The 23751-nt window shown below is 42.5% G+C and overlaps 2 protein-coding genes across 2 annotated transcripts; both read right to left on the bottom strand.

The window, feature by feature from the left end:
* On the bottom strand, positions 1-3609 carry LOC131218614 (pollen-specific leucine-rich repeat extensin-like protein 3). The gene has a single exon (XM_058213262.1). It carries the CDS (start codon positions 2459-2461, stop codon positions 836-838), a length of 1626 nt encoding a protein of 541 aa, XP_058069245.1. The 5' UTR covers positions 2462-3609; the 3' UTR covers positions 1-835.
* Positions 3610-5035: 1426 nt separating this feature from the next.
* LOC131218617 (CCG-binding protein 1) lies at positions 5036-8932 on the bottom strand. The gene is made up of 3 exons (XM_058213264.1): positions 8682-8932; positions 5601-5674; positions 5036-5499 (listed from the first exon to the last, which is right to left on the bottom strand). The coding sequence occupies exons 1-3, from the start codon at positions 8887-8889 to the stop codon at positions 5185-5187; spliced, it is 597 nt and encodes a 198-aa protein (XP_058069247.1). The 5' UTR covers positions 8890-8932; the 3' UTR covers positions 5036-5184.
* Positions 8933-23751: the final 14819 nt, after the last annotated feature.

Genomic DNA, 23751 nt, shown 5'->3' with positions numbered 1-23751 from the left:
CGATCTGTGCATATGCGGTCTACATTACAAAAATCATGCCTTGGAAGATTTTTGCCCATCAAACATTAATCATCAACCGTTGCCCAGGCTTTATTTCATAACCTCCTGTTTGTGATTTTCCACGAGCCTAAAATCAGCGATAGGATCGCCCGATTGTTGTATCTTTCGGGGTATGCCCCATCCATCGTAGGGCCCAGTAGATGAAAGGTCCAGATCTCATAGATGTGCATCGCATTTAGCAATATCGATAGCATGGGATCTTCTCTCATAATATTAATCCCCTAATGGAAAAAAAAAAAGAAGAAGAACAGAGCATTTTGGAAATTATAATAGAATAAGCCTCTTAACTTGTACTAAACAAACCCAAATCCTCTCTCTTCCCAAGCAACACTTTCAAGCACAATCTCTGAAATGCCCCAAGATGTCAACAAGGAATAAGGGACAAAATGGTACTTTTACAAGAACCTTTCCTACATTGTATTACTCATGGCTGGCATGAAAGAAAGATTTAAAAATTACAAGGATTTCCCACGTAAAAATATATATTCATGCATGCTTACATGCACAAAGATGGCAGAGAGACAGCTTCAGAGGCTTATTTGCATACAATCATATAGAAATAGGAAGGGATAGTGGGAAAACAGAGCAAGAGATTTCAAATATCACCATCTATGCTTTTTGCTCTCTATTGGAATTACATGTTCCTGTCTTTTCAGCAGTTCTATTTTGGAGAGAGAGAGAGAGAGAGAGAGAGAGAGAGAGAGTTTCGGGTGAGAGTAGCAGAAGTGGGTGTTTTTGGAGACTTGAAAAAATGGAAGAAAAATGGAGAGGGTGGTTAGTAGCCTGGATAAATGGGTGGGGGTGGCGAGGCGTATGAGAGTCCGGTGATGGGTGGGAGATCAGGTGGGGGAGGTGAGCTGGCTGGGGGCGGCGGGGGTGATTGAAATGGGGGTGGGGGTGGTGGTGAGTAGACTGGGGCTGGTGGTGGGGGTGATTCGATGGGTGGTGGTGGTGGTGGTGAGTTGACTGGGGCTGGTGGCGGGGGCGACTCGACTGGGGGAGGGGGCGGTGAGTATACTGGGGTTGGTGGTGGAGGTGGTGATTGGATAGGGGGCAGTGGCGGTGAGCTAACCGGAGCAGGTGGTGGAGTCACTGGAGCTGGGGTCGGTGACGGAATTTCTGGAGGTGGAGGGGGGGAGGGTGTTGGTGGTGGTATCACTGGAACAGGAATAGGCGAAGGAGTCGGAGACGTCGATGGAGGTGATGGACCACCTGGTCCCCCGCCTCCGCACTTGGACTTAGTGCAGTCGACTGGGCGGCTCACCACCGGTAAACACATCTTTGCAGTCTTCTGCTGAGGGCGGTCCGGCAGACAGTTGCTTTTGTCATCAAGATAGATGTCTGATCTCGATGATGGCACGCAGTCCTTCGCCTCGCCATTGAAGTAATTATACGAGAACGTGAAGTTTGACAGGTTCGGCAGATGGCAGATGCTCTCTGGCACGAACCCAGTCAGCATGTTATTTGAGACATCCAGCTCCCAGACAGACTTCAATTCAGAGAAGCTCTTCGGAAGAACCCCTGTCAATGAATTCGATCCGGCATGGAATACCGACGTATTCGCCAACATCCCAATTTCAGGTGGTAGACACCCTTCAAGGCCGTTATTCAACATGATAATCTCATTCAAAGTATTCGTCATCTTTCCAATGCTACTTGGAATGCAGCCGCCGAGATTATTATTGGCTAAAACAATTACAGATGTCGGCGAGTTCCCAAGATTTTCTGGAATGTGAGAACTGAAACGATTGTCATTCAAGAACAGAGCATCAAGTTCCTTGTCAAAGAGCTCTGGAGGCAGAGCCCCCTCAAAATTATTAAACCGGACATCGAGGAACTTCAACGCCGGGAGCCCGATGACCACTTTCGGGAACGGGCCAACAAAGCGGTTATTGCTGATGTCTAGTTCATGGAGGATCAAGAGTCTGGAGAAGCTATTGGGTATAATTCCGCAGAAGCGGTTGGTGTTGATGTGGAAGAGGGCAATGTCAGTGAGGAGTCCCAATTCAGCAGGGAGGAACCCGGCGATATCTTGATGATTTAGATCGATGCCGGAGACCACCTCGAGCGATTGGTCGTCAAGGGCCGATGAACAGAAGACACCATTGTAGGAACAGACGTCGATGCCGTCCCAATTGGCGGTGGCCTGAGATGGGTCGGAGTACATGGCCTTCTTCCATGCCTGGAGGGCGATGTAGGCTCTACGGAGCCTGGGATTTTTAAATTCTAGATTGACATCAGCCTGGAGATCATAATCATCAGGGAGATCACCATTCTCGGGGAGGTTGAGGAGCTGGCGGCGGGTGATGAAGGCGGCCTCGGCATCAGAGAGGGCGGAGGAGAAGGTGGAGAGAGAGAGGAAGAGGGAGAGGATGAGACAGAGGCAGCCAGAGGCTTGCATTGTAATCTGAGGCAGAGGGGAAGAGAGAGAGAAGAGAGAGGAAGTGGGAAAAGGGAAAAGACATGTATCTCTCTTTCCTATTTTTTTCAAATTTCTGTTTTTTCTGTTAGGGGGTTTTGGCGGGGGAACTGAGAGCCTCTTATTTGCCCCGGGAAATGAGGGGTATCTGCCACTCACCCTTACCACAAGAGTTTTAGGTTGGGGTTGACATTAACCACCTTCTGACCAAAATGCCCCTAGGTGGGGCCCACCGATGTGATGGATTTTATTTTTTTTTCCTGGATTGGAATAGGTGGGTGGGGTTCATGGTAGCCCGTCCATACTGCGGATATGATGGACGCGGTTTGGCTAGTGATGCTGACACTAGCTAGCCAGGTGGCTACTGGTCGGTGCTCTATGGACTCCACCATTATGTATGTGTTTCATCCACGCCGTCCATTCATTTTTTCTGATCATTTTAGGCCTTGATACCAAAAATGAGGCAGATCTAAATCTCAGGTGAACAACACCACAGAAAAACAGTAGTGATTGAATGTCCAACATTAAAAACCTTATCGGGCCCACTGTAATGTTTATTTGACATCCATCCTGTTGATTAGGCCGTATAGACATGGATGAAGCGAAAAATCAAATACCAGCTTCATTCAAAATTTACGAGGCCACCAAAAAGTTTTTAACGGTGGGCGTTCAATCAACACTGTTTCTTGCGATGTGGTCCACTTGAGATTTGGATCTAACTCATTTTGTGGGATCCTACGATAAAATTATCTTAAAAAATGGATGGAGCGTGGATGAAACACATTCATCATGGTGGGAGCCACCGAGCACGACCAATAACCCCTGGCTAGTGGCAGCGGCACTAGCCAAACAGCGTCCGGATGTGATAGCCTCATCGTGAATAGAACCTGTACATAGAGCTCAGCGGGTGTCAACCCTTGGATTCGTGGGCCGCGAATAGATGGGCGAGAAAATACAGCGATGTTCCACGTTCAACCACAGAGAAGGAAAAGATCCAACGGCTCTGATCTTCCAGTGTGGGGAAATTTTGGTGCGGGGGAAACCACCCTGGGGCCCATCATTCTTGGATCGTTAACCATTGCCATTGCATAATACCTCACGGGAAGCCCCCCTAGAGTGACTGGATGTTCCTATTCTTAAGTGATCTGAACCGTTAAAAAAGATGGATCGCATCATGGGTCGGGAACACTAACATATTAGAGGTGGGAAGATATAGATATGTAATTCGCCACGTTTCTTCTTGATCATTGTATCGACTACTTGTATACCAATGATCCATGAGTTTGGATACTCGAACTTGGAAAAATCTCGGGAGAATCCCTCATCCAACGACGAGGCCCATCCGATCAACGGTTTGGATCACCCAGATACTCGCCCTGGGCTTTGCACGGTACACCTGGGTTGTAAGTTAGGACGCATGGTTCAGTCATCAAGACCATTGATCTGTTAAGCCACACAGGAGATGGGACTATGCCCTCAAAATCCTCCATTTGTGGCCCACACGTAGCCTGCTGAAAAGACATACCCAGCAGTCCACTTCAACAGGAAAAAGGCACAAGATTCAAGCTATCGATGACTACCGAATTGGCAGAGGTCCTGGGCCATCCACTTTGGAACGCAGCGTTTCAATGGTCCGTATTACTGCAACATACGCGCCCCACTTGGTCCTTGGTGATGGCAACCAACTACATTTACTATGTAATGTAGAGCAGCCACGGACCTATTCTTTATTCTTGGCAGAACTGGACCGAAAGAAGCCCAAACGGAAGCAGACATAATCCGTTGGATTTGAGGCAATCCTAAGCACTGTAACCAGCCGTTCAAAGAAAAATTCAAACGGGGTAAAGAGAAACTGTGATTCAAAGTGTGAATAGTAAATCGGCCATAACTTTTGATCCAGGAATCATCACCTACACATGTTTTTTCAGTTTAATATTTTGCAGTTTTTGATAATTACAAATTAAGACTTTGTTTTTTCTTTACAAATGATGTAATGAAAAAGTACGAGACATTATTGAATAATAAAATTTTAAATTTCTCCTTTTCTTTTCATCTCATGTATTTAAGAATAATTTTCTGAATTCAAGGTTTTGCTTACTCGAGTAAGGCTGATCTTTCTCATTATTATTTCTGGCTAAAACATGTACTTTGCTCACGCAAAGCACTGGAATGGCCCGCCTCAGCAAGGCATGCAGAATTCATCCTGCACAGTTGTTTGTAGGCGTGGGACGACCAAACAAGAACAAGCCGACTTTGAGCCAGGCCTAGACCTACTAGCTTTTTCCATGGGTCTTGAATCTCATAATGCATGGCCCGAACAATTTTCAGGTTGGGCTTAAATGTCATTTTAGCCAACCTGACCCAACCCAAACTTTTTATACATATGTTTATCCTAAAAATATGACATTCTAGTCCTTAGCAACCATCTATCTTGATGTTCAGATTACAGAGGTTTAGGTCGAGGAGGAAGAGGAAGATGTAAGAGTAGAGAGGTTTGGATCATGCACTGCATCTGCAACGGATTCATGAGAAAGAAAATAGACAACCTTAGTAATGTAGAGCAAAGGAAAACCTCATATATTAACAGAGAGAGCTTCAGCTGTTTCTACATATGTGCATGCTTAAATAACACAAGACGGAATCAAAACATAAAACACACTGACGTATCTACAAGAACTCGACAGTGATATTGAAAACAAGATCTATCAGTCAGTTTCATGGTCGGGGGCTGGAGAATACCAGGCGGGATGTTTTCCCTTGCTTCTGAGGAGCCTGGTGAAAGGGGAGTCCGGCATTCTTCCTTTCTCTTCTTCTTCAATCTCTTCTTGGGATTTTGGGAGTCCATCAGGTATAGGGAAAGGCCTTTCGCTTTGCTTCTCCATGTTTGATGGCTTATGGTTTTCGAGATCTTTGTTTCTCATTTTCCGGAATGCCGAGATGCCGTGTAAACAACCGATCAGAGATTTCACTCCGCCGGATTGCCTGATCAGGTTCTCTATCTCATCTTTGGAAGATTCCCTCTAAGGTTGAACAAATAAAGAAGAATGGTTAGAAGCTAAACCAGAGAAGTTTCAAATGTGTTATTAGACATGCGCGATGCATTGCAGTCAAAAGAACTTACTTCGAGATCTTTCAGTTCGAAGTAGGCTTTCCAGCAGCTGTAGGAATCATCGCCTTCAAGTGTTGAACAGTAATCTGAAACAACATGAACAAAGAGAATGTTATATACTAAAAGAATAAAAGAACATAATCAATTTCAAATCTTTCTCTATGCTGAGCATGCTGCTCTTTCGTAAAAGATGGTAAATCTAAGATGGAATTGAATGACAAAGGCTTAAAAAGAAGAGCAAAACCGCAACAACAGAGATCCACTATAGAAGAATTATGGGGGTCTTGAGCCCCAGCAAACATATAGCTTGCTCATGTTCAGGATTCCTAACATGTAGGCCCAACAGTTTTGGGAACTGGAATATTGATCTGACAGTCCAATTGGAAGATCCTAACACTTCAATCTTTGGTCTATATATATATATATATATATATATATATATGGCTTAAATATGCTCTTCTTTTTTAAAAAGAATGGCTTAAATAGGCAATTAGGTATTGTAATTGATAGAGTGGCCTTCTTGTGAAACCTCTTCCGCACTAGTCACAAGAGTCTCCTACTTCAACTCAACATCCTCCGCTTCCTCCTAAGTACTAAACTTCGATTGCGCCTACATCACCTATCAATTAGATATTTGTAATAGTAGTAGGGTTCAACCTTCTTGCCTTTATATTTCATTTGCAAATATAGTCATCTGCTACTGTTTGCTTACAGTTTGTTCCCAGAAGACCTTTCCCTTGAAGGCGAGCCACATATGACACTCTTGGCTGGACAAGGGATTTGAACAGCTTGGATCGTTCAGAGAGGTGTTCAATGGGCCACACAATGATGCGTTCGTATGTAGGATTTAAGATTCGAATGGACTCTGTCCTTATCGTGAGAAGTGTGGAGGCATGAGGGATAAGAGTGTTTAGTGATGATGGATAGAACCAACTCCCAACCACATCATCTATAAAAGGGGTCTTGTTCCCAACTCGGATTAGGCATTCAAGAATCCCATTACAGATAAGTGTGGGAACAGGGAGGAAGATCCAAGTCGACCATAATCATCTTCGACCTTCATCAATGGTGGATCATGGGTGTATGTTTGGTTCCTTTTCCTTGTGATCAGTGCATTGCAAGCTTATATGAATATTGACCAACATAGAAAGTCCAGTTGACATTGTTTATGTGCCATGAGCCCGATTGTTGCAATGGGACCTGGGAGCTCGCCATCACCAAATTGGGATATGAACTGAACTCTCACTCGAGAAAGCGCTCTGACCATGTGCATAGGCATTCGTGTGAAGCACCATAGATTTCGATGTACATAAATAGGTAGAGAATCGGACACAAGATATGTAGTTCATCACATCGTGACTACATCCATGGGGAAGTGCTAGAAATCATTCCACTAGCAAATTAAGTAGAATACAAGATACATGGGAGGCAATGCTCAAATACAAGAAACATCTATCACCTCTTCTCATCATGCTACTAATAACAATAATACCAGGACTGATTACAAGCCATATCATGCATCAGACAATAAAAGGATCTAACTGAGAACTGACTAAAGCTGTGGACACACCAAATCAAAGAGTCTGTTCCGTGAACCACGGTATTCTATCCTTTAAAAAGGCCAAGAAGCTTTGCCACCTCCTCGAAGGAGGAGACCACACCAGCGGAGGAGATTTCGCTCCACTCCTCCCAATCTTCACTTTACTCCTCCCAATCTTCACTTTACGCCATCCCGTAGTCCCTCAGATTTCGGACATAGGAGGTCGAGACACGGCCTCAGGGCTATGGGGAAAGATGTGAATCGATCACCCTAGAAAGAAAACTACATAGGGAGTTTCTACAAGTATATATCTATATATACAATATCGGTAGTTGTCCGATCGTACCCAAAAGTAATATTCCAGAGGGAGATGCATCTAAGATCCAATATTTCGAGCTGGAAAATTCAGACTTTCTTTCCAACACATGAGAAGAAATTCATGGAGAAAACTCTCATCTTGAGAGAAACCCCCTCTTATCTTCTCCATCTTGCTAGCACAAGAACCCTTCTATGCTCTAAAGAGAAAATACCATCCCCTAACTTGGAGACAAATGAAAAGGCCATTTTCCCTTAAAATAATGGCCCCTCATCAAACATGCAGAAAATGACAACTTTACCCTTAGGAAAATTCAGAATTTCTTTCCAACACATGAGAAGAAATCCATGGAGAAAACTCTCATCTTGAGAGAAAACCCCTCTTATCTTCTCCATCTTGCTAGCACAAGCACCCTTCCATGCTCTAAAGAGAAAATACCATCCCCTAACTTGGAGAGACAGATGAAAGGACCCTTTTCCCTGAAAATAATGGCCCCTCATCAAATATGCGGAAAAAGACAACTTTACCCTTAGGAAAATTCAGACTTCCTTTCCAACACATGAGAAGAAATCCATGGAGAAAACTCTCCTCTTGAGAGAAACCCCCTCTTATCTTCTCTATCTTGCTAGCACAAGCCCTTCTATGCTCTGAAGAGAAAATACCACCCCCTAACTTTGAGACAGATGAAAAGACCCTTTTCCCTTAAAATAATGGCCCCCTCATCAAACATGCAGAAAATGACAACTTTACCCTTAGGAAAGTGTCCTTCACCTGAAGCCAAGATGATTTGTCACTACCCCCAACCGGCTAATGTTCAACGTTTTTTTGTCACTCAGAACATGGTGAGTTGACTCAGCTAGATGTGATCTGTTCTAATTGCCATGTTATACATAGAAAAAAATCACAGATTTTAAAAACCCTTTCCCAGAAGAGAGAGATATCTTACAATCTGATGACTTTGAGAACCTAGGACGACTCGGAGAGAGAAATCGAACAATCAGACACAAGGAAAATGACCAGATTTCGATGGTCTGTATTAAAAACACCATAAAACCTCATAAAATCAACAGATCTCTATCGATTTCCACAACATGATCGTATAAATCAAAGAAAAGCAGCAATCAACCACGCAATTTCAACAACTACATAGAATCCTGTGCGAATGGCAGATCTTCGCCGATTCAAGTTCGGAAAAGGTCGAAAATTTACAAAAGAAAACTGGAAAAGGAAATCATACCGGCAAGCTCGGTCTCTGATTTTTGAAGGAAGGAAGGCTCTTTGACTCCTCGATCGATCTTGCTTCTGCTGAAAGGCTCGAGCTTTGGAATGTAGGCGTTGCTTCTCTGAGCATTGCAGATCGTAGAAGCAGCTCTCGATCGAGAGATTTCGGAAGCTTCTATAAGAAGTGATGAAGAAGATGAAGGAAAAGGAAGAGATGTTATCATCTTTGCAGAGAGAGAGATATTTCCTTCTTCTTTTAATCGGAGAAAGATCAGACGAACGGATGAAGATATATATCACGGAGTACTTCGGTTCGTCTCGATGAACTGGGATTGGTTTGTTGCAACTCGAAACTGTATACGGGGCTGTAATACGGTCGGTAAATCTGGACTGTCCATGCGATGGGTCTGACTTAGGCTGTTTCTAAATTAAGAATATACAACTTTTGGAAGATCGTAGCGTTTATTTATTTAGTTTATACTTTGAATGTGGACCGTTGGATCATTTTAGGCTTTACGGTTCAAATTGGAAAGGTAGGTGACCTGATTGGCTTTTTATTACTAATTTGGGCCATCTATGATGGGATTTATTAGATGAACGGTCTAGATTCAAGACTTTTTGTTGATGGTACAGATATCCACCGTGAAGTTGGTATTGCGGGACGAACTGGATGGGTAGTCTTTTGGATGAGGATTCGAATTATTGTATGAGTTCATTTTTTATCCGTCGCGATTGGGAATACTGCGTGTTTTTGCAGCCATTGGGGCCCACATGGTAGATATGCGAATATTTGAACCGTTCATATTATCTTTTATGTGATAATTAATCAATTTGTGGATAATAAACCTTTAATTGTGATCATATCCTTTGATTTTTATCATTGAATATGATCCATTGTATACTTTCTTCTACTTGTTTTAAATTCATCTACAGATGGTGATGGACAAAATCATCCGGAATAGCCTTTACATCATAGAGACAAAACATGGACGGCTTTGATCTTGGACTAGCATGTGGGCCCCACCTCCCCAGTGGGCGCAACAAACACTGAATCCAGAGTCGCGACAGAGGTAAATAACTCATGGATCAGGTGTATGCTAACGTAAAACCGTGGGTATTGGACGGCGTACGTTAGCGATGTGTTTTTGAAGTGGTTTCGTTCCTAATCCCACACGCGGGTACAGCCCAGCCCATGTACAAGCCCGTATAACTTCTCACAAGGAACAAGTGTGAGATCATATCGGTCCATAGCGTGGACCCCACATATTTTGTTCTCTGACGTAAAAATCGTTAGGTTTAAATCATCAGATAATCCACAATATCCGATGAAGAAACAAGTTTTCCTAGCCGTCCATCTGTTTTGTACACGGAGATTCATCATTGCACAGACCTATTTCTGATCAGAGGGCCCACATGATGAACTCTATGTTCACCGTACATATTTTCACGTGCGATGGTATGGTAGTATGTGGGACCGACGGGTTATAAAGGCGTGTGAGATTAGCCAACGTCCGTAAATACGAATACATCAATGTTAAAACCGTGGATTTTCCGGGAGAGCGAATTAGGCCTCACCCAAGACAGTGCGGCCCTTACTGTGGGTCCCATTCTGTTGCATTTATTATTTATCCACGCCGTGCATAAGTTTTTTCAGATCATTTTGTGGTATTAGTACAAAAATTAAGCAGATCCAATTATCATGTGGACCATAACATAATAAAAGTGTTGATTGACCATTAATGGGCCACGAAGATTTGGATCAAGCTTATATTTGTTTTTTCCCTTAATCCAGGATTTTTTGACCTTACCAACAGATTTGATGGTAAATAAACGTTATTAAAACATTATTTTCCGCCATAAGAAGTTGTTGATGGTAGGACAGTCAATCATCACTGTTTATTATGGTAGGTCCAGCTGATAATTAGATCTAGTTTATTTTTGGGATAATACTCTAAAATGATCTGAAAAAACGGATGGACGGAATGGATACATGATTCATACATCAAGGTGGTCCCACGGTAATCGGACGGTAAGGGGTGCACCGTTTTGAGTGAGTCATGGGTCTCACATAATCCACTCTCATTTTCCGTGACGTCACTAAATTCTGTGGGCATGTATGTGTTATATCCGCATCGTCCATTCATTTTGTGGGATGAGGTAGATAAAAACTTCAAGTGGACCACACCACATAAAGCAGGGGATTGAACGGTTACCATTGAAAAGTTATTAGGGCCACGGTAGTTTTGCATGATTTTTATATTTGTGTTTTCACTTCATTTATGTCCGTGTGACCTTATTAATTTTTGGTGTGGAAAACATGAGCTTTGGATCTGCCTTATTTTTTTTTTCATGTTTTAAAATAATCTCGAAAAACGGATGGACGGTGTGGATATAACATTTATACCATTTTGGTGACCAGGGAGCCTGATGAGGTCGGTGATATGTCACACACTGCAGAAACCGCTTCCAGATTTTTCCTACCTTCTTCTCTGCACGTGCTTGTCACGTGCCACTCCCTCTGATAATATCTAATGAGTCTCGGATGTGAGAGGCGAATAGAGACATTTCGTGCCCATCGTTTTACGCTTTTTCATTTTTCTTTTTCTTCCGGACAGTAGATAATACCGAGAGCGGATTAGGTGCAGCCCCGGCCTCACCCATGACGGTGTTGACGTTACCGTAGGGCCCACCTTGATTCATTTATTTTATATCTATGCCGTCCATTTATTTTTTTAGATCATTTTAGTGCATGATACCAAAAACGAAGTACATATAATTCTTATCTGGACTATAATATAGGAAACAGTCGTTATTGACCATTAATGGGTCACATTATCTTTGGATCAAGCTGATATTTATTTTTTCCCTTATACATGTTTTTTAATACCTTATCAACTGTTTAGATGGAAAATAAACATTAGGAAAAAATTGCGGTGGGCCTTAGGAGGTTTTTAATGGTAGGGTATTCAATCACAACTGTTTCCTATGGTATGGTCTACCTTGGATTTGCATCTTATTCTTTTTTGTTCCCGTTACTTAAATTAATTTGGAAAGACGGATGGACGGAGTAGATATATAATAAATATATCAAGGTGGGCCCCACGGTAAGATCCGTACCGTCTTGGGTGGGAAGGGGTCATCACCGCATCCGCTCGCGATAATATCTAAATATACGGAAGCGTATTGGCTGGTGCACCACACACCAGCTATATAGCTGCTGTAAGTACGTGTCGTGCGAAGACGAGCACGGACGCTCCTCGAGCTCCGAGTAGTACGAACGGTTCGAAGGAGATCAAAGTTAAGAGCCCTTGTATTTGTTATATGTACACCGTCCATCTATTTTTATAATCATTTTAGAGCATTATTCAAAAAATGAATCGTATTCAAAGATCATGTAGACCACACCACAAATAGCAGCGGAGATAATATTTTCACCATTAAAAAATTCATAGCGCCCACCCATCACGTTGATTTTCAATCTATTCTGTCCATATGGCCACAAAGGCCTTAATGGAGAGAAAACCAAATTTTATATTAATCCAAAACTTATCCTAAAATGGGTTTCAATAGTAGACGTTCAATACCCCCACTGGTTTTTGCAATGTGGTCCACTTGATAGTTACATATATGTCTTTTTTTAGTTTCAAGCTTAAGACGAGCTCACAAAATGGATGGACGGTTTGGATATAACACATACCTCTTCATCAGACCCACGTAACTTCCTTACGCCAATACAGCAGCTATACAGCTGGTGTGAGGTACACCAGCCAATCCGCTTCCTAGACGCTCCTGACCGTACGTGGCAAACATATCTTTTATCTGGTGATGGGATTGAATGGTCTCTTTTGTCACCTTCCCTTCGAACACGCCAAAAGCGAAAGAGTAGTGGTTGGACGAGCATGACCGTCCAATCTAAATCTATCATAGCCATTCTTGCTTGGTGCACTCGCCCGTGTGCATCTGTTTCTGTTCCCGCTGACAAGGGCCTGGATCGGGTATTACCCCACTCGAAAGGCGAACCTAGGAAGAGACGGACGGTCATGTCAGAGGATTTGTAGGGCCACAACGATGTATATGTTTTATCCACACCGTTCATCTATTTTTACAAATATTTTTAGGGCATGAGCCTAAAAATAAGGTAGACTGAAGGCTCAATTGGACCACACCATAGGATGCAATGGGGATTGAATTCCTACCGTTGAAAACTGTCTGGGGCACACCAACTTCTTAATAAGGTCGCACAAATATCAGCTTGATCCAAAAGTTTTGTGCTTCCAATAAATTTTCAACGGTAACCTTTCAATCTCCACTATCCCACTGTTTCTTGTGGTGTGGTCCACTTAAGCATTCAATCTTCTTCTTCTTCTTCTTTTTTCAGGCATTTGACTTAAAATGATCTTTCAAAATGGATGGACCGTGCAGATAAAACATATAGATCATAGTGGCCCCCACATAGGTCTAGTAACCAATTCGCACCCTGCCTAAATGTAGCAGCATCGCACACACGTGCAACATCTAATCCAAGTCACTAAATGAGTCCCACCGAATAGATGCATGGGGACAAATGCCAGGCTGGCCTGCTTATTAAATGTGCCAGAAGAAATGGATGGTTTAAAGATATTGACCATATGCATATTGGGACTACTCTAAGGGCGTATTTGGCCCCAGTATTTGGAAGGATTGAGAGGAATAGTATTGTAAAATTCCTCACAATCCCAATATAATCTTCTTTGGACGGCGATGGATGGTAGACTGCCTGTGCATCCGTCGAGCGGATTTCGGTGAAGATGCGGAGGGATTGCGAAATCCCCCTTTAGATTTGTCACCTTCTTTTACTCTGTTATTGAGCCCATCCCGTTATCCTCCTCAGTCCATCGTCCGAACTGCGGGATGGAAAGTTTCAGCCATCTACAAGTGGACGAGATGGCGTGAAATGATTTTGTTAGCGCCAAAGAGGGGGTTATTTAGAGGTGGTGGGTGGCCGCCGAGCGGATTGGGTGGAAAGGCATTCATCATGGCCAGCTGCCGGATTTTCCAGGAAGAGGTAAGTCTTCTTTCCAGCGTCTGGTGACATGTGGATCATGTATGCCACTTTGACACACGGTTAATATGTGTTTTCCCTTGCACACGTGTGGGAGCAAATCTTGAGTAGTCCCACCATGTGGCATGCAGTTAAATTCAAATTAAACCGTCCAAATTGTGGGCCCCTTAGATCACAAATCAAAGATACACTAATCTGCTTTTTCTAACTTGACGATTGTTGGACATTGATGGATTGTTGAAGTGCAAAGCAACTAATACTTTAAATTCAACACTTAAAATTACTCTTTCACAAGCATCGTTTGGAAAAATGTATTTTAATTTCTCCAAAATATCCTTAAGTAGGATGCACCATTTTTCTAAATAGACCAAAGTGGATGCAACTCAATTGAGTTGACTCGGTTTGTTTCAATCTGCCTGACTCGACTGGCCCTAAGCTAGTAGAGCGACTCAGCTGCTCTGTTGGCTTTGGGAGATTGAATTCTCAACCTATGGAGTGTGCCACCCAATTTAAAAGGAATGTGTTCACCCGTAAAAATACATTTCATTTATGACCTTTCGCTTATTGTCTAAATGGAACTTTGGATCCGATCGGGACTCTCCCCTCTCACTCATTAGGGAAGCGAGATAGACCTCACGAATGGAAGGAAGATTTCTTCCATGCTGGGAAGCTGAGTTATACTGGATACACATTTCATAAAAAATGACCAACCCACTAATTAATGAGAGCCCAATCTGAAACATGAAAAGTAAAAGAAAATAGTCATTGAACCGATCACAAGAATGCCAATTATAGTACATATCGGCCCAAGCAGAATCCAACTAATCAATCAAGACGCAACACGAAAATTAGTGGAGAAACCAATTGTATGACTCGGGACACTGTTGTGGCCTACCTATGGACGTACATAGTTGCTCCCAGTAAGTGATCAACGGTGGGGCAAAATCAGGGTATTTGGCAACAAATCAGCCGAAACTTAGCTGACTCGGTGTGACTCGAACAGAGTCAATTGCTAGCATTACACAAGTAGAAGTTGTGCTTTAAAAAATAAAATAAATTTATATATGAATTTTAAATATTTATTGCAGACTTACATTCATCAATTATATGTTGTAATATCAAGTCGAGTCAATTTAAAACTCGTTCAAGTCAATCTGACTTGACTAGACATCAAATCAAGTCTAATTTTCTAATTTTTGGACTATGGTAACATGGAACCTTCTAATTAATCACAAAGAAATATTAGCCATATGAAAGTCTTCTACTCGAAATAAAGAAGAAATCATCTATGTAATAAAAGCTTGTGGCTGGACAATATCTTCTTTGGTGATGCAGATTGTATATGGGAACCCTGCCCAAGGTACTTGGGTTATTTTCACCAATGTGGGAGAAATGATTTAACATGCATGTGATCCTGATCATCAATCATGTATACTCCCTCGTGTTGAGCTTTGATCCAAAAAATCAAGATGATTTAATAGTCAGGTGTGCCTCGCCAAAAAGTACGTATCTAAAATGTTTAAATTCATGTTATATGGCCTACCTGAGTTTTAGAATACTCTAATATTTTGGTAAGGGTTACGAATGCGGATTGAGTGCTACCCACATGTCCAGAGCTTGACACCGGTCCATATTGTCCATCCATTTTGTCATATTATTTTAGGGTATAAGCCACAAAATGATATGATTTCAAGCTAAAATGGACCACATTACATGAAGCAACATGTTCACTCCCCAAGTATAGGGTTGTGATGTAGTAATAAACTCGGTAAGACCGAGGTCGAATCCACAGGGACTGATACCTGTACGTTATCTTAAACCAAGTAGAACTAGAACTAATCTAAGATGTTATCTAAACCAAATAGAATTTAAGGAATAATTGTAGAATAATTATCGAAAACTTAAGGAATCTAGAGGAAGGAAACTAGGGATTCAGAGGATCTACTTGTAGAGATCAGGGAGATCTTATGCCTGCTTCGCAAATCATGGAAATCAACTAGACTTCCTTTGATATAGTTTTCAAGAGATGAAAGGTATATGAATTAGAATGGATTCCATCATCTAACCATGCCCAGGAGACAAAGCAAACAACAAGATTAAACTAATTACCAACCAATCAACAATGTATGAGGATCAGGAAGGGTACTGTCATCCTACCATGCCCATGGAGCAATGATGAACAACAGGGGTTCCTGACTTCATAAACTTAAAAAGGGGAAAGAAATACTCAAAGTCATTGCAAACCCATTGTAATTTCAGTCACAACAGACCATAAAAGACTAAGAAAAATATTCCTTTAATAATCAACTATATCAAATTCAATTTAGAAATTTTAAATTAAAGGCATAAAGTAGGTTCTCCCATCTCGCTACAGGCCTCACCTCTTAGCCCTAGCTAAGAGGTTTAGCCACACATGATATGGGCTAAATTAAAAATCAACAACAGAAGAAGGAGAAAAGAAAAAGGAAAACAACCAGGTCCAGGTCTAGCCCAAGCCTTCTAATACTTCCTCCACATGCTCATCTCCAAAACCGAGCTCACGTGCCGGCAAGATCATGCCAAATTCCACGTTCCAGCCGGTAGCCTTGTCAATCCCAGCAGCCAAACAAACCTGTGCTCATGTTGCAGCAGCAAAACACCTCCCGTTACGTGCCAGCAGCCACGTCCCTGCTCCCTTTCTCTCTCCGCTTCTCTTCCTTCGTCAAAGCCAAAACGAGAACTCCTCCACTGCCTCCAACTCCCTGGTCAAAAAGCTCATTTCCTCCCCACGCCAATTCCCTTTTAATAGGGCTTTGCTGACGGTGAAACGCCCTCCGCAAGTCTGTTTACGCAACAGGGGGCAGTCGCTGCGAATCAGAATGCGAAAGGACTTCCGCATCGAGAGAACGGGTGTTGCATACGCTAAATCTTTTTCTTTTTTTTTTAAGAGAACAACGTCCCCTGGGACATTTTGGGATGGTCTACCCGATGGACGGTCCAGATCGTTCACACGATCATCATCATGACTGTACAATGATCGCAGAAATCGGCCAGCGGCCGGACGCGGAAACAGGGGTAGCGCTGATCTCTGCGTGACCCACTTGTGATGTTATTTTTGTAAATCAGGTCCGTTCATTGGCCTTGCAGTTGAATTTCGGTGTAGAAAGGGATGATTTTTACTTCCACTATTGCGGCCCACTGACTCTGTTCTTCATCCATCCGACCGGCGTTTGGACTCCCTGTACATGCATTACTTTTGTAAAATCGGACCGTAGATCAGTGTGCGGTCGGTTTGACCTCCTGATCACGTTGAACGGTGTGGATCATAAAAACATATGCTAATATTGGCCCACTTGCAACGCCCTGCCACGAATCGGGGTCTCTGTTTCCTCTTAAAACACGGACGTCGGGTCAGCGCCAGCTGACCGACTCCGTCTGCTCGATGTACAGCGAGTGCATCCTTCCTCTATACACTGCTCGCATAAAATGGGCCCCACCTTGATGTATAAGCAAAATCCAATCCATTCATCCGTTTTGCCATCTCATTTAGACCGTCTAGACCAACTTTGAAATATATCCAGATATCAGGCAGGTCCCACATAACGATTAAAGGGGCTGATCTGTCCGTTGGGCCACTTCCAGGGGGATCCAATGGCTGAATTTTGACATGTACGGTTAGTTTTTGATTTTTAGGCTATATGTGAAGTTTCGAACTGAACGGATGGTAGAAACCCTGTGATCTTGCATTCTGGTTGACTTTCAGGCCGTTTGAGCTTCAGTTTCTCGATTTTTCCGGGTCCCTGATGTGTAATTCTGTTGATCTTGGGTTTCTGCAGTCCGTCCCATGCTTTGGTGTCATTAGAGCGTTAAATCCATGCTTTAAGCACCCTTTTCGGTCCAGGCTCGTACATACACTCTGCATTACAAACACGATTAATCAGGCCATTAAGCGGTATCATGCGTGTTAATCTATGCAACAACTAGGTCTGATATGCAATATTTGACCCTCAACACAACCCCCAACCAGTATTTTGCTAGTCCCGAGCAAAATATGCGAAAAATAAGTTGAGAATTACAGAACAATTTATAAACTCGAGTGATTTTTGCAGAGTAATCCAGATATGAGAATTTTTATATTCATGACTGTTGGATATTACTTTCTCTTAGACTCCAGCGCACGGTAAACTTCATAATCAAGTTCAAAGTATTATTCCATTAATTAGAAAAATTCTAACCATTGAGATCTATGAATATATAGTCTAATCTTGACTTGTCAACATTAAGATTCACCTCGATATTTAAGGATATCATTGGTAACAACTAAGAGAATTCACGATAATTCAACTTGGCTTACACATTATCTTTTTATTCTTTTAATTTTTTTGATTTTTTCATTAGAAGTAACGCCAAGAAGAGGGATCAGATCCTCACCTATAGGGAGCAAACCTAAGGTAAAGACTGTACACCCAACTTTTTCACATATCATTCATGGGGAATCGAATCCTCACCTAGAGGGAGCAAACCTATGGTAAAGACTGTTTGCCCAATCCATTCAATTTTCCAAGTTGGTTCCTTTCATGTTTAGTGATTACCAAGTTAATCTTTCAATATCAAACTGAAACCTTAATATGCACGCGAGATATGTCCTGCGAATTCATGTCTCAATCAGTGTTTACAATTTCTAGTAATGGATTAACAATTCAAACTTAGCTGTGAAATTTGATAGATAACTGAATCCAAGAGTCATAAAGTACCAACATCACGCATCTTGTAGTTCTAAATCCAAGATGGCCGTCAAAATCGCTTCGAATTCATATGAAATTCTAGAAAAATTTAAAAATTTTCATAATTTCTGCTCAAGACTAAGAAAATACCGATTAAGAAACCTAATCTCCCACCCCCAACCTAAAATCTACATTGTCCTCAATGTAAAAGAAATAAGCATGCAATGCACATGGGACAAAATAAGTAAATGAGAAGTGATGGAAAGATAATACCTGGATGAAATAATCAAGAGGCTTTCCAAAGATATCTACGTAAGAGCAGGTCAGCACAAGAGAGAAACCAACAGAAGAAAAATGAAATCCTACCTACACCACTTTCGTAGGTGCTCTCGATTGCATTTAGCGCATGCAACAAGCCTTTAAACCCCTAGGTTACCCCTAGTGGACGAGTTGTAGTCTCGTGAGGGTTTGCAGTAATGTTACCCACAAACATTGAACTAGCTAATGAAATGAAGAGCTGGATTGCCTTATAGGAGCGCTAAGTTTACCGTCTTCAGCCAGACAAATAAAGTAACTACTCTAGTCCTAAGAAAACAGGAAACCTACCTATACCTCCATCAAACTAGGAGATCAATCCTGGTAAACAGGATCAGTCAGAGGCATGGACACGTCCTCTGAATCAAATTTCTCGACAAATGGTTTCAATCGATGGCCATTAACTTTAAACTCCTTACCATTGTCGGGATCTCTTATCTCAACGGCCCCATGAGGAAAAACAGTAACAACAATGTAAGGGCCGGTCCAACGAGATCGAAGCTTACCCGGAGAGAGATGTAATCGAGAATTGTACAAAAGGACCTTCTGACCAGGCGTGAATGATTTTCGCAAAATGTGTTGGTCATGAAATGCTTTCATCTTGTCTTTGTAAATTCTCGCATTATCGTACGCATCATTCCGGATTTTCTCAAGCTCATTCAATTGAAGTTTGCGTAGCGAGCTAGCGTTGTCAAGATTGAAATTAAGATTTTTGATCGCCCAGTACGCTTTATGTTCCAGCTCCACAGGCAAGTGACAAGCCTTCCCATAGACAAGTCTAAAGGGAGACATTCCAATAGGGGTTTTAAATGCAGTACGGTATGCCCATAAGGCATCGGTCAATCGAATTGACCAATCCTTACGATCAGGGTTGACCGTCTTCTCCAAGATGTGTTTAATTTCCCTATTAGAAATCTCGGCTTACCCACTTGTCTGTGGATGGTATGGGGTGCTCACCTTATGAGAGATACCGTATTTCTTCATTAAGCTCTCAAATGGTTTATTACAAAAGTGTGAGCCCCCATCACTAATGATGGCTCGAGGCGTTCCGAATCGAGAAAGGATGTTTTCTTTTAGGAATTTAATGACTGTGCGATGGTCATTCTTTCGACACGGAATCGCTTCGACCTATTTAGTGACATAATCCACGGCGAGCAAAATATACAGATTCTCAAACGATTGGGGGAATGGTCCCATGAAATCGATGCCCCAGCAATCAAATGCTTCAATGATAAGGATGGGATTCAAAGGCATCATATTTCGACGGGACAATGCTCCCAATTTCTGACAACGCTCACAAGCTTTGCAAAACTCATGAGTGTCCCTAAACATAGTGGGTCAGTAAAAGCGACACTGCAGAATCTTGGCCGTGGTCTTTTTAGCAGAAAAGTGACCACCACAGGCCTCTGAGTGACAGAAGGAGATGACGCTCTGATGCTCATCGTCTGGTACACATCTCCTTAGAATTTGGTCTGGGCAATATTTAAATAAATAAGGATCATCCAAGAAAGAGTTGCGCACCTCGGTGAAAAATTTCTTCTTATCTTGCGCAGTCCACTGTGTCGGTATGGCACCTGTAGCAAGATAATTAGCAATATCAGCGAACTAAGGTGAATGGGAGACTCGAAACAGTTGTTCATCAGGGAACATGTCGTTGATATGAGTCGTCTCAAGGGACTCGGAGGTATTAAGGCGAGAAAGGTGATCAGCCACTACGTTCTCCACTCCCTTTTTATCTTTAATTTTCAAATCGAATTCTTGGAGTAGGAGGATCCATCGTATCAGGCGGGGCTTAGAATCATTCTTAGAAAGAAGATACTTAAGTGCCGCGTGATCAGTGTAGATAATGATCTTGGATCCGATCAAGTAGGACCTAAATTTGTCCAAGGCGAACACTACAGCTAAGAGTTCTTTTTCCGTAGTCGAGTAGTTCACCTGAGCAGAATTTAAAGTTCTACTTGCGTAATGAATGGCGTAGGGCCTCTTATCTTTTCTCTGGCATAGGACCGCCCCAAGAGCATAATCAGAAGCGTCGCACATAAGCTCAAAAGGAAGGCTCCAATCGGGTGGCTGCATGATAGGTGCAGTGGTTAACGTGCCCTTAAGCTTGGTGAAAGTTCCTGGCACTGCTCAGTCCACTCGTACGGAGCATCCTTTTGAAGAAGATTACATAAAGGACGAGAGAGAAGACTAAAGTCATTTATGAATCGCCTGTAAAATCCTGCGTGTCCTAAGAAGGATTGCACGTCTCTGGTGTTCTTGGGTGGAGGTAGGTTAGAAATAAGATCGATTTTTGCCTTATCTACCTCGATTCCTTTGGACGAGATGATATGTTCAAGGACAATTCCCTTCTGAACCATAAAATGGCACTTCTCCCAATTAAGTACCAAGTTCTTTTCTTCACATCTTTTCAGCACACATTTAAGACTTTCCAAGCACTTGCTGAAAGATGGACCGTAAACAGAGAAATCGTCCATGAAGACCTCTAGATATTGCCCTACCATATCAGAAAAGATACTAAGCATACATTGCTGAAAGGTGGCAGGGGCATTACATAGTCCGAATGGCATCTTTCGATAGGCAAAGGTGCCGTAGGGACATGTAAATGTGGTCTTTTCCTGGTCTTCAGGGGCTATCTCTATCTGGTTGTAGCCCGAATACCCGTCAAGGAAACTGTAATAGGAATGACCAGCTAACCTTTCCAGGATCTGATCAATGAATGGTAAAGGAAAGTGGTCTTTCCTCGTGACGGTATTCAACTTCCTGTAGTCAATGCACATTCTCCAACCAGTAGTGACTCTAGTTGGTACGAGTTCATTATTAGCATTGGCTACAATGGTGATTCCGGACTTCTTAGGGACCACTTGAGTTGGACTCACCCATTGACTATCAGATATAGGGTATATAATACCCACATCCAATAGTTTAAGAACCTCGGCCTTAACCACTTCTTTCATGTTTGGATTTAGTCTACGTTGTGGTTGCCGAGCGGTTTTTGCATTATCCTCAAGATATATGTGGTGAGTACAAATCGAGGGATCGATTCCCTTGAGGTCCGCTATCGTCCATCCCAGGGCTCCTTTATGCTCAATGAGAGTAGATATGAGCATACTCTCCTGTTCTTTCTCCAGTTGGGCAGAGATCACCCCGGGTATGTCTCATCTTGACCTAAATAGGCATATTTCAAATCAGAGGGCAAAGGTTTTAGGTCAAGCTTCGGCAGCTTGAGGTTAGACGGTAGAGGCACTACATCGGTTTGTGGCAATTCTTCAAATTGTGGCCTCCACCGGTTAACTTCAAGTACCGGTGCAGTATCAAGCAAGGCACACGTCTCCCTAATCATGTCATCATCAAAATCATGGGAGTGGGCCAGGAACGTCTCCAGATGGTCGAAGGATAAGGTCAGCGGTGTCGTATCTTCCACGAAAGAGTCAATCATGTTAATGTCATGAAAATCGTCATCATCCTCTGTGTTGCTGCCGTTATTGAAAAAAATGTTTGACTCCAATGTCAAATTTTCAAAAGACATAGTCATAATACCATTCCTGCAATTGACAATTACATTTGACGTGGCAAGGAATGGGTGACCAAGAATAACGGGAATCTGAGTGCTCATGTTATTGATGAGTTCGGTGTCCAGGATGATAAAATCTACAGGGTAGTAAAATCTATCAACCTGGACTAACACATCCTCAATTATCCCTCTTGGTACACGAACAGAGCGATCAGCAAGTTGTAGTGTGGTTAGGGTGGGTTTTAATTCACCCAAACCTAACTGTTTGTATACCGAGTAGGGAATCAGGTTAACGCTCGCTCCTAAGTCAAGAAGTGCGTGATCAATTCGATGGTTCTCGATTACACATGATATGGTTGGGCTACCGGGATCCTTGAATTTCTGCGGCACGTCTTGCTTCAGGATGGCACTCACTTTCTCAGTCAAGAAGATTTTCTTTTGAATAATTTTCCGTCTTTTGGTCGTGCATAAGTCTTTCAGGAATTTGGCATATGAAGGTATCTGTTTAACGACATCAAGTAGAGGAATGTTGACTTTCACCTGTTTCAACACCTCTAGGATATCCTGAGAGTTAGAGAGAGATTTTGGTGAAACCAACCGTTGGGGGAATGGAGCAACTGGCTTCTCTAGAAGTTCCGGTTCTACTTTTTGTGGGGCATCACTGGATCCATCATTGTTGTCCTCTTCTGGTTCTTGAGGCTTTTCGGGCCTAACCGAAAGAGTTTTATCAATGATCTTCCCACTCCTAAGAGTGGTGATGGATTTAGCATGCCCCATTTGATTTGAAGAGCTGGGATCATTACTCTCGTACTGCGGTTTAGGATTGGGGAGAGGTTGTGCAGGAAGCATCCCCTTTTCTATAACCGTCATACGAGAGTCTATCTTTTGAATAAAATCTGTAATTCCCCGCATTGCCTGAGCCAGCTCTTGTATGGGATTTTGAACCGGTTCCTCTTGAGGTTTCACTTGATTTGGATTTTGATTGAAGAAACCTGAAGGAGTCGCCGTTTGTCCGTTCCTCCAACTAAAGTTTGGATGATTTTTCCAGCCAGGATTGTATGTGTTGGAGTTAAGTCCAGTAAAAGGTCTTTGATAATTATTTACGGCATTGACTTGTTCATTCAACACTCCTCTAAAGGCGGGTATTGTAGGACAGTTTTCAGTTGTGTGAATGTTGCAATCACAGATGTCGCAAACAATTTCATTGACCTTATCCTTCTTTCCTTCCATGGCCTCAACTTTCCTTATGAGCGTAGTCACTTTACACTTGAGATCATCCTCTTCTTTCAAGAGATATAATCCACTTTTTTCCTTTAATTGAGTCGGCTTAGACGTGGTGTTCGCCATTGGGTAATAGTCCCATGATTGTGTTTTTTCAGCGAGACTATCGAGGTAATCCCATACCTCGTCAACATCTTTGTTGATGAACTCTCCATTACACATTGTCTCGACCATTTGGCGCATGGAAGATGTCAGTCCATCGTAGAAAAAATTTGTAATGCGTCACGTTTCA

This window comes from Magnolia sinica, chromosome 11, assembly GCF_029962835.1.
Source record: "Magnolia sinica isolate HGM2019 chromosome 11, MsV1, whole genome shotgun sequence".
Lineage (NCBI taxonomy): Eukaryota > Viridiplantae > Streptophyta > Magnoliopsida > Magnoliales > Magnoliaceae > Magnolia > Magnolia sinica.
This window is presented reverse-complemented; position numbering and strand designations above follow the sequence as displayed.